General features: G+C 39.0%; 1 protein-coding gene across 2 annotated transcripts in view; it reads left to right on the top strand.

Moving 5' to 3' along the window:
- The window catches only part of has2 (hyaluronan synthase 2), a 19,482-nt gene extending 7,908 nt beyond the window's left edge, over positions 1 to 11,574 (top strand). Inside the window, exons 2-4 of one of the 2 annotated variants that reach the window (XM_034874911.1) lie at positions 2,679 to 3,305; positions 6,667 to 6,768; positions 6,909 to 7,838. In XM_034874911.1, the coding sequence (XP_034730802.1) occupies positions 2,679 to 3,305; positions 6,667 to 6,768; positions 6,909 to 7,838 (1,659 nt within the window). Of the gene's footprint in view, positions 1 to 2,678; positions 3,306 to 6,666; positions 6,769 to 6,908 lie in introns of those variants that run through there. The other variant, XM_034874912.1, reaches the window with a different exon arrangement.
- Positions 11,575 to 12,216: the final 642 nt, after the last annotated feature.

Here is a 12,216-nt window from a genome sequence, read left to right as displayed (position 1 = left end):
CACACACACACACACACACACACACACACACACACACACACACACGTCATATACTGATCCAGACAGATAAACACTGCTGTCAATGACACCTTCACTAGTCACAGATACTCCTCTGATTAGAGGCTTAATGTCTCAGGGGCTTGGACCACCAACATGACCAAGTCTTTTAGTCTGCAGTTAATCTTCCTTCAGTCTGAGCTAACTATTAGTCTTGAACTTTTCTGGATCACACACCCGTGAGAGTGTATGATGCTACGAAGAGCAACACATCCTAACAAGTATAGAAGTCTGAGCCATGTTGTATTTCACTGAATCACTGAAATACGTTTGCTAGCATTCAGTTGGTCTGCTATGAGAAAAGAGCAATCATGGATTATGATTTCAATTAAATTAAACAGTATCGTTTTGTATTTTTACCATAAACGGTAAACCAAAGTGACCATTTCAAGTAAGTAAAGTATGGATTGAGTATTAACAAGCAGCCAAAAAGCCAAACTAATGCAGTGAGTAGTTTGCATGTTCTCCATGTGTCTGCAGTGGTTTCCTCCTATGTTCTCCCACTTCCTCCAACAAACCAAAGACATGTATAGTAGGTTAGGTGAATTGGAAACTGCTAATTCCCAGTAGGTGTGAATGTGTCTGCCCTGGTCATGGGGGTATATCAAAAGATTTGTCGTGATGTCATGTCTTAATTCAAAAGCATTTCTTTCTTTTACAATATAATATGTGATCCAAAAATTCACAATCTTTTAGGTAATTTTATTTGCACATGTATGGTGAAACTAGTATTCTCCTAAGCTGTGACTGAAATTCATTCAAAGTTGATGCAGAGAGAAAGATTGAAAGAGTTTGTTCTGCATTACCTTATATAGTTGTAAAACACTGTACACACATACATGCACAAGTTGAAACACACTTTCATCTTAACACAATGTAAAATGTTTGTTTTACACACACGCGTGTGTGTTTTTGGTAGGTGTGTGTGTGTGTGTGTAAATGTGTGTGTGTATGTGTGTGTGTGTGTCAGGGGTCTTGTTAATGAGTGGCTGATGTTAAAAGCTTTGCCACGTGCCAGAGGAGGCCTGCAACACTGGTTGTGGCCTTCTCATCCAATGATCAAATGAAAAAGGCATTATGTCGGAGCCAAAGGGTGTGTGTGTGTGTGTGTGTGTGTGTGTGTGTGTGTGTGTGTGTGTGTGTAGGGGTGTGTGTAGTCCTCTCTCTTAGCTTAACCTCTCTCTATCTGCCCTGCTACTCTCACAGTGTCTCTAACTGTTTTTCTCTCGCAGTCTTTCTAGATATCAGTCAACCTTTCTGCTCAGTGTGAAATGCTATTAGTTATCCTGTATTTCTTTCCTTCTGCCCCTCCCCTCCTAGTCTTCAAAATTACTATTTTTTTTACTCATTGCATTGATCTCTCCCTCCCTCCATATGTCTTGTGTGTTTGGGTGTGGTGAGAATAACTCTTGCCAAATCACAAACACTGATGGCCTTTAGTGTACTCTTCTTTTCTTTTGTCTCGTGTACTGATCAACATGTCTTATTCGTCTTGACTAAACTTACACATAATGTAATATCATGAAGAAATATGCAAAAGTACAAATCCTTTGTAAAGCTCACTACTGTAAATGCAGGGGCACCAAAAACAGAGTTTCGTAAATTAAAAAATGCAGCCAAAAGTGTCAAAATGATGGTCTTTTCACTGGAGGCTACATCTTTAGGTTTGTATTGATTAAGTGCAAGAAGTGATGTTTCCTTGTAGTTTTCATGGGGAAACACACAGGGGGAGAAGCCCACGTGCAGCATAAGAAAATCTAAAAGGCTCTTGTCTTCTTCTTCCCACGGAGATATAAACAGATGACATCACAGGGTGGTCCGCTCCGCGTTGAGCCGAGCTGAGCCACGCTGAGTGGGTCTCCACTGGTCTGCCAAACAGATGGCGGTAGCAACATAATGAGGGCTGGAAACAAACTCCAGGATTTTAAGCAGAAGATTGAATGCAGCGGGCTCATGTCGTCGCTCAGAGCAAAGTAGAGAATGTTCTTCACTGGTCCCCACATTAAAACACAGAATCATCTTTCATGGTCTAGATCAGAGTTCCTTGCCTGAAAATCTTTTTGAACCTCTTCTTTACAATAAAGATGAAAAAAAAATTCTTTATGAGGCATATAGAGAGCACTTTGGCAGGGGCAGCCAGCTTGTTGGTAAATTGTATCAAGAAATCTTGTGCGGCCACCCACACTAACGTTGTGTGTGTGAGAGTTGGAACAATCGGCTACTCACAACTGTCTGACATTTAGACAGGGATTTTGGGCATGGGTAGAGGGAGGGAGAGGGAGAAGAAGGGAGTAAAAAAAGAGGGGAAACTGTACTGCTTTCTCTACCTGGGTCAGAGTATGCTGAAAACCTGTGAATAAGTATTTCTCACATGTATCTTAACAAAGCTCACTAATTTCTACTGCTGGCAATACTTTAGACATATTTCACATTTTCATCTTTCCAAATTTTAGGGTGGACATCTGATGTTTGCATGAATTCACGCTCTTCTAGTTTAGTTAAAGTATATGAATAAAATGATTTCATTTTGTAGCAGCTTTTTATTTATTTTGAAAAAAATTCCAGTCATTTTTGGACTACATTGACTAAGTGTGAACCTTTTCTCTACATTCTGTCCCTAGATGAGATGTCAGAGAGTCCTCACCTACCTGCGGATATGTGGGACAACCATGTTTGGCGTGTCACTCCTGGTGGGCATCTCCACAGCCTACATCATGGGCTACCAGTTCTTCACCACAACCCGCAACTACGTATCCTTTGGGCTGTACGGCGCCATTTTGGTGGTCCACCTTATCATCCAGAGCCTCTTTGCGCTCTTAGAACATCGGAACATGCGGCGGTCCTTGGAGACGCCAATCAAACTGAATAAATCCTTGGCGTTGTGCATTGCGGCGTATCAAGAGGACCCAAACTACTTGAGGAAATGCCTGGTGTCGGTGAGGAGGCTGACGTACCCGGGGATCAAAGTGATCATGGTGATCGACGGGAACACAGACGATGACTTGTACATGATGGAGATTTTTAAAGAGATCATGGGATGGGAAGCATCGGCCACATATGTGTGGCGGAGTAACTATCACAGTAGAGGGCCCGAGGAGACGGATGAAGGCTACGCCGAGAGCCTTCAGCAGGTCTCCAGGCTGGTGCTGAACAACAAGTGTGTGTGCATCATGCAGAAGTGGGGAGGAAAGAGAGAGGTCATGTATACAGCCTTCAAAGCACTAGGGAGGAGCATGGACTATGTGCAGGTAAATCCATGGGCATAAATTTCACCTTACGCAACATAACATGCAAAAACCATAACATTTCTGAAATGCAATTTTGAGGGGACACAAATAATACAGCCACAATTATACTACTAGAGGATGTGTGTACACCGAGAAAAGTCTTAATACTATCACTCATATAGCATGGAGACTGTACCATTATCCTTCTTTTCAGTGTTTCTCTTGATTCAATGAAAAAGCTGACTAAATTGACAAAAACATTCTTCTTTAAAACGTTTATTTACTCTTTTTAAAGTTTACAATCAAGCCACGAAAATATCTTAAAATATAATGACTTATTTAGAAAAAGTATCCCCATATAAAAGAAATACAATGCTTTTGTACATTTTAGCTGATCATAATGTAAATCAGTGAGCCACTGGTAAAGCTCATCTGCCAACCCTGACAGCCTTACACCTCCAAAGACTTGAACTAAGCTCAAGACACCTGAGACTCTACACCTGACTGTCCCTGGTCTCCCTATTCCTCAGTCCTCTCTGTCTCCTTTGCCTGTGACATAGGGACGTTAGTATTTCCACAAGCACCCATTCTTATAAAGATGTAACCAAATTGTCTTGATATGAAGACTTATTGTACTTACTTGGAGTTTTGGTGAATTGAAAAAGGATCTTATGTCTATTTTCCTTTTCTCTGGCATTTTCTCTGGGCAACAACACAAATATTTAACGGCAGATGTGTATAGGTTCATAGGTTTACCACGCAGTCATGTTATGATTTTAAAATGATCTTGCGTCCTCTACATCAATACTTAGGTTTTGTCTGGGACAGAGGATATATATTTAACTGCAGCAAACCTACTGATCCGCCACTTAACATCATATTGAGCAAAACACAACTGTAGATCTAAAATCTTAACCCTAATATCAGTTCACTCACATTACGTTAGGCTTATTGCCGTGTTAACGTTAGTTGTATTGGGTGCATTTCTGTCCAACAGGCTATTATACCAGGTAGCTAACATTATATTACACTAACACAGCAGACTTTTTTTGTCATGACTTATTTATTAATTACTCAGCATAATTTCTATTTGAGAAAAGAACAACTTCATCCAATGTCAATGTGAACAAAACAGCATTACCACATTCCACTATTAACATTATAACCAGTATGTTACTATCCAATCCAATCCACTTTATTTCCATAGCACATTTTACAAACACAAAGTTACCAAAGTGCTGCACAGAAAACGCAAACACACAAAACAATTAATATAAAAATATTGTAAAAACAATATTTTATATTAATTACCACCAGTTAGGGAAGGGGGACTAAAAATGTTTCTAAACTTCAAAGCATTTTTGGGGGTTTGTATTGTTTTACTACTTACACAGATATTTTAAGTATACATCATTATGTTATTTACAATGCACAACATGGTTTTAATAATATTCCTAGGGGGGGTCCTGACCCCCCCGACCCCCCTGAGATTTACGCCCATGGGTAAGTCAGTAAAACTAGAAATGGGTATAGGTAGAGGGGTTTAAATGAGAAGACTGAATGAATGGGGAAAAGATGGAAGGGTAGACAGTGGAAATAACTAGATTAAATGCAAAAGGAAAAAAAAAGTAGGAAGAAGAAGAATGGGGGAATGAAGATGGTCATTGGTACAAATTAGACACCATCACATAACAAATAAAATATTCAGCGGTGTATGCCGTTGTGTATATCTTTGTGGATGCACAAAGACACACACAGGTAAAACAAGGACAGCTGACATCAGTGGGCACAGTGGGCTGAAGAAAGAGGGAAAGGGAACAGAGAGAGAGATGGCTGGAGAAGGAAAGGGGGGCTCTGCCAAACCAAACATGGGGTCCACAAAGAGTCTTTTGTGTTGCTTTTAGACGGCCGGTGGCTGTGTGCATCGTGTTGGGAAGTGTAGCGTGAAGAAGGGCGGCAGTAGCTTATGTTAAGTGAAGGGTTCATTTGAAAAACTATCACAACTTCTGTTTTGCTTCTCTACATTTGTGTGTGTGGCCAATCCAGGGAATATCAATCAAATTAACGTAGGGTTGTTCTGATAAGAAATCTAAAAAAAAACAAAAAAAAAACCTTGACTTATTTGTTTTTAGAATGCCGTTTATCTGATTTTAGGAATGAATTTTTCATCAGTGTAAAAACAGATCTACTTTGCAGATCTAATTGAGTGGAATTCAGAGTCAGGGCCCGCAACTGTGTCAGAAAAAAATGGTTACGCATCTGTTTGCTGGCGGACAATCTCAAATAGCTTAAAAATGAACTTAAATGAGACAGTCTTACTGCATGTACAGTATGTTAATGACACTTAAATGGTAATTTTGAAATAGCCAGTTCCCAAGCGTGTTTGGCTGGCTAATAATGCTAACATTGTGTGTGACTATGTGTATAAACAGGAGCTTGAAGCATTAACCACAGTGCCAAGCTTGGAAACACACAACATGATGAATTACCAGAAAATCTGTTGTTATATGCAATGTACCCGGTAAATATTGAAATAAGTATAGGCTGTTGTGGAGATAAACAGTATAGTTGTTGACCAAGGGCACAGTTATATTCCATCAAATGGAAACTATATGACTTCCATAGTTAGGCCTAAACTAAGTGTTCTCATTTCCTATTTGTTTTGTAAAATTCAGCTGGTGGTGTTGCCAAAGGACTTCTTTGGCAATGAGTAAAACTGAAGAAAAACCTCATTACTCTAATAACATGAATGAGAAGGATTTTAATGAGTTTCCATTACAAAAGGAGAACTTCAAACTTACTGTATAAACACTTCGATATGATGTTGTCTAACACCTGCAGCTGGATGCAGCCTGCCAGAAAACTCTTGTTAATCAGAGATTTTAAAATAACTCACTGCAGTGCAGCCAGTAATCTTGCCAGTACTCTTCAACAAAAGAGGGACAGTGTTGTATGCCCTTTTTTCTATTATCAGGCTTGGCCTGTAACAGATGTGATATGTTAATGGGGATTGGGCTCTAGGTTTGTTTTCATCACCTGGTTTTGTTAGGGAGAAAAATTACCATGTATAGAAGAAAATGGAGAGAGGGTGGTGGTTTAGTTTAAAGCAGTCAGTCTTTGTGGCAGAGGACTATCCATTGGCCAAGTGGTTATTTAGACTCAAGCCACATTAAGTAATGTTTATTTATACAGTTCAAACAATATCACACATTTGCCTCAAGGGGTTTTATAATCTACAGCATATGACGGCCTGTATTCTTAGACCCTTGATTTGGATAAAGAAAAACTCTCCAAGCTGTGGGCCTTTTTACATGACAGTAACAGAGAACGTTTGGCCCTAAGACACAGGTAACTCACTTTTTTTTTCATGGGTTGTACTCAGGTGTGTGACTCTGACACTATGTTGGACCCAGCATCATCGGTGGAGATGGTGAAGGTTCTGGAAGAAGACCCTATGGTGGGAGGCGTTGGAGGAGATGTGCAGGTTGGTTACAATACAACAAATAATATTTTTTTTCTCGTTTCATAGAAATGACCACTTTTACAAACAAGGCAATTCATATAAATGACATTGTTCGTGTTGAACCTCCAACCTTTCTTTATGCCTGTCAAATTCTCATCTAGATCCTAAACAAGTATGAGTCGTGGGTCTCCTTCCTGAGCAGTGTTCGGTACTGGATGGCCTTCAACATTGAGCGGGCTTGCCAGTCCTATTTTGGTTGTGTGCAGTGCATCAGTGGACCTTTAGGAATGTATCGAAATTCGCTCCTGCACGAGTTCCTTGAGGACTGGTACAATCAGACTTTCATGGGATCGCACTGCAGTTTTGGAGATGACCGCCATCTCACAAACCGAGTTCTGAGCCTCGGGTATTCAACCAAATATACTGCTCGATCAAAGTGTCTCACCGAGACACCAATAACATACCTGCGGTGGCTCAATCAACAGACTCGATGGAGTAAGTCATATTTCAGAGAATGGCTATACAACTCAATGTGGTTCCACAAACACCATCTATGGATGACTTATGAGGCTGTGATCACAGGTTTCTTCCCGTTTTTCCTCATAGCCACTGCTATCCAACTCTTCTACCAAGGAAGGCTCTGGAATATTCTGTTGTTTCTTCTCATTGTGCAGGCGGTGGCGCTGATCAAGGCCTCATTTGCCAGCTGCCTCAGAGGTAACATTGTCATGGTGTTCATGTCGTTTTACTCCGTGCTGTACATGTCAAGCTTGTTGCCAGCCAAAATGTTCGCAATAGCAACAATCAACAAGTCTGGATGGGGGACCTCTGGGAGGAAAACGGTAGTGACAAACTTCATTGGTCTGATTCCTATATCAGTTTGGTTCACCATCCTCTTCATTGGGATTATCTACACAGTTGTCCTTCAGACTAGAAAACCCTTTCCTGAATCAGAGAAGATTGTTCTGGTCATAGGAGCAGTCGTCTATGCCAGTTACTGGGTAATACTGTTGACGTTGTATACAGTGCTCATAAATAAGTGTGGGAAGAGGAAGAAGGAAACAGACTATGATATGGTGCTGGATGTATGACAACAGTCATCATTTACCACTGAACTCTCCGCGACTCTCTTTCACTCATATCCATGATGTTGTTATACAAATGTTTTTCAGATGTGGAGCAGCTCTGGAGGCAAAATTGGTTTAAGTTCAACCAAAATGGGCAAAGAACCATGTTTTTTTCAAACTTGAATGGAAAAATTGATATTAATATATATGGCAGTGGCGTTTTTCATGTTCATTTATTTACCATAACATTAATAACCTTGGAACAGCATGCTGTCTTACCAAGGTTTCTTTTTAAATCTAACATGTTTAGCTGAAGATCAGCTGCTGTAAACTAACTAGCTATACTTGAATACTCAGTATGTCAAGATTAAATATATTGCAGTTGGCAGCAAGAGTGCTAGGTTTTGTAATATTAGCTACCTCTTACCCCTGAATTCCCCCAGGTGCATCTGTGCAGCGTTCCGGTGGCCCCGTGGCTGCCGGATGCAAATGCGGCCACTCAAGCAAATGCTTATAATTCCACCAGCTGCGATGCAGCCCATCCCAGAAGCATCCAAGAACGTCTCTCCGCTCTTCTCTGCTTAAAATACGCAGCAGGTCTATCATTGACAGAGCCACAAGGCATTCAACAGGCCAGGCAGGAAGTTGAAAGACTACAGCATTGGATCAACTTTCAAAATAAACACCCTGTAAAGACAACACATTTTATATCCCATCACCACACTATTTTAACAGCTACACACAGCTACAAATCTTTGATCTATGTCATTCATAATATGACTAAATGGTTCTTCTACGGCAGAAGCCCAAATATCCAGGAAAAATGTCCAAAACAACAGAATCTGTAAGTCGGAAAGGCAAAATTCTGAGAGGCTCCCGGTGTGAGAGAAGATGGAACAAAACCACTGCACAGCCTAGAATGTGGCACATCTGCACCTGGTGGAATTCTGGGGTGACCCATGTCATTTTCACTGGGCTTCAGTATAACATTTGCAACTTAGCAAGTTTCTTTAAGAAACTGTTAATTGTATCTCCATCCATTGGGGTTAAACTTGACCAGTAAGAATATTTTACCTCCAGAGCATCATTATTTCTCCACGAAATGTTTGTACACCCTGACTAGGAACAACGCCACATGGCTTCAAGTTGAAGTCAAACTGAAACCACCAGTGCCCTGCTGTGCCAGCCTGTCTCCATTGTCAATGATTACATTGTTAACTCTAAAAGAGAGGCTACTGCCTATCTAGTTAGTGGAATTGTAATCTGTAAGTATCTGGATAGATTGTGTGCATTGGATGAAAAGGTGAGGTTAGCCACGTTACCATTTGAAAAAACAGAACAATCAAAAAGAAGTTATACTTAAGTTATATCTGTTTAAAGATGTAATGCCACAACTTCAAAGTTCTCATTGTTGCTCTGGGGACAATGCATTGGTGTATTGTTTTACAACAGACCGTCCTCACACAGTAAACAACCATATAGGTCGATTTTGCTAGAAGCCTATAACGACTCATATTTAGGTTTGTTGTTAGGCGACCCCTAGAGGCACTAAGGTGACAAAGTAATAGTCAATATAAGGAGGCAGTTTGGTGTGGTGGATGGGTCAATAAAAACAAAGGACAAACCAAAAGTCTGTCGCTTTTTTAATTTAATGAACCTTTACAAACTTAATTCTGTTATAATGTAACTTCCATGACGTAGTCACGTCCTCATTTTAATAGTTTTCACACAAATCCTTTTAAGCTAATCCCTGATGTTTTTCAAACCCTATGGAACGGTCATGTATGTCTCATATATATACATGGTTTTTAAGAAAAGAAAAGCTACAGTTTAATTATAATAAGAGTGAAAGGGCGCAGAAATGGCTTTAAAATGAAAAGCTGCTCTCTTTCTTTAATTGCACTCATGTCATATGGGAAAGATAGAGTTCACACATTATAAATGTAGTCATCTGTTTCTACAGAAGACAATTTTTCATTCAATTCATAATTGCAACTCCTACATTTTAATTCACTGCTATTAAATGCGGGCTGTGTTTGTGCTTGACATAACACTTTTTGATTTGCTGTTTAAAAGGAAATACATCAGTCACTGTGGTCCATGTCTGTTAAATGTGAAAAGTTGCATCATCCATCCAACATCCATAAAAGTATCCAATCATGCTATTTCAGTAAGAAGCTGCAATAATTATGTTTGAATGTCTTGTTGTTATTCCCATATGACTTGAATGCAGTATTTTTCTTAATGTTTACAAAGTGAAGAATCTCAAAATGATTACTGATTGGTAGACATAATATCTACCAATCAGGTGACCAGGTGAACATGTGACCAGAAGCGAGATGGTGCATCATTGCTGCTGAGTTTTCTTTTAACAGAATAACGACTTTTGGTTTTCTTTTCTTTTTTGTATAAATGATAGGTATAATGTATTTCTTTCTACCAAGTTGAATGATGACCACAATGTAGACAAGGTGGACATGTTCCAAGCCAAAGATTGTGTGGTTTTTGCCTTCCATGTGTCCTTGCTATCTTCCTTTCTTCACATACTGTATTGAGATAGCTACATCTCTCTGGTTCCTTGCATTGTGTTGAACGAACTGCAAGGAAAAAAATTAAATGTGTGAAGAATACATTTATGCACCAAATGGGAGAAAAGTACTACCTGATAACAGGAATGTGAATAACTTGATTGAAGGGAACAGAATTTTGGAATAAAATGAGTCCAGTGTGTGCCAGGACCAGGAGCAGACACGAGTTTAATTCTTATGCACTTTTATGTCTCTCCTGTCCACCAGCATGATGCTTGACGTAATCTAAATGAAATACCTCAGTGGTTCTCTTTGCATTGCATCAAGGCATTAGGATGCCATCCAAAGACTGATGCATGCTGAAGGTCTCAAGTAATTTATAATGTTTGTGGTATTAAGTATAAAAGTGTCCTTTTTTATACACAGTTCTTTATTATGTCAAAGCTGGATTTCTCTGCCTTGTCGGTCCTTTGCTGTAGCCGTTTTCTTCTTATTACTTTTTTATTTCAATACATTTTATATATAGACATTTTTATTCTATTTTTGCTTTGCTATCATCATGTTTTTATAAGAAAAATGGAAAATTGAAAAATATATTTGTTGTGCTTTCAACTGTTCTGACATTGACTTGTTTATCTGACCAAACAATGTGAAAATACGAACTGGGGGGTTTGTCTGCAATAATTACAATAAAAATGCAACTTGTAGAGATAAGTTATTAATTTGAAGAGAGGAGATGAACCTGTGTTTTTGTACTTAAATAAAAAACCGCACATTCTGTGGTTTATAGGATTTTGTAATAAGTAAGATATCCGCCATGTACATTTAAGAGTCCACACTGCATAAACAATAAATACGTTTAGACATAATGTTTAACATAAATGTGGACATAATTGCTAGGCTTCACATTTTTTGCAGTGTTGAAACACAAACACCAATTTTTAGATTTTAATACAACGGACAATAAAGCCAATGCAGACTGAAAACTTCATCCAAACGATTTGCACAAAAAAGTAATTGTATGCAAATGGTATGTTCTAGTTGTGAGGGGCCTGATAACAAAATAAAAAGTGTGTCATTTTATATACTTTTAAGGACAAGTTTTATTCTGAGGTTTACTTAATGAGACCAACAATGGAACCATGAGGATGTTTTCATGCCAAAGTAGTCATGGGCAGTGTTATCATAAAGCACTTTTGTGTTGTGCCAAATAAAAACAAGTATTGTTTATATTTGCTGGTCTTGGAGTTTTTATTTTAATGTATCTTTTTGATGAAAGTGTGGTTGAAACGTGCATCTTCAGATCCAATGGGACACATACTCAGTGATGGCCCATTGGTGTTTCAGGTCTTCCAACATCAGACACCCTTACCCAGTCCAACACATTCTCCCATTTGTTGCCTTTGTTGTTGTTATTGATGGCTGTCACTCCCCAACTGAAGTCAAGTGCAGACTTGAGTTGCGCATGTTCAGATTTGAACTGAACTGAAATGTGTGAAATCCATGAAACAATAAACTTTTCTCATAACAAACAATAACAGAACATGGGAATCACTTCAAAAACATTTTAGCTATCTATATTTTTTGATTGCTAACATTAGCTCATACCGCCATTCAAGTAACAGTCTTTGTTGGTTTGCTAGCTTGTAGCTAAGCTACTTGCAGTAGTTATTTCAAAAACTTTCTAGCTAACTATGGTTGTTTGATTGCTAACGTTTGCTTAAAACCCCATTCAACTAATAACCTTTGTTGTGTTTGATTGTTAACTTGTAGCCAGCAGCGAAAGAACCATGTTAAGTAAGTACATTTTTACTGTATTGACATCACAGAAGTCTTTCATTAGCATCTTGTATGTTGCTTGCTGTAAAGTGACC

The sequence above is a fragment of the Etheostoma cragini genome, chromosome 6 (assembly GCF_013103735.1).
Source record: "Etheostoma cragini isolate CJK2018 chromosome 6, CSU_Ecrag_1.0, whole genome shotgun sequence".
NCBI lineage: Eukaryota > Metazoa > Chordata > Actinopteri > Perciformes > Percidae > Etheostoma > Etheostoma cragini.
This window is presented reverse-complemented; position numbering and strand designations above follow the sequence as displayed.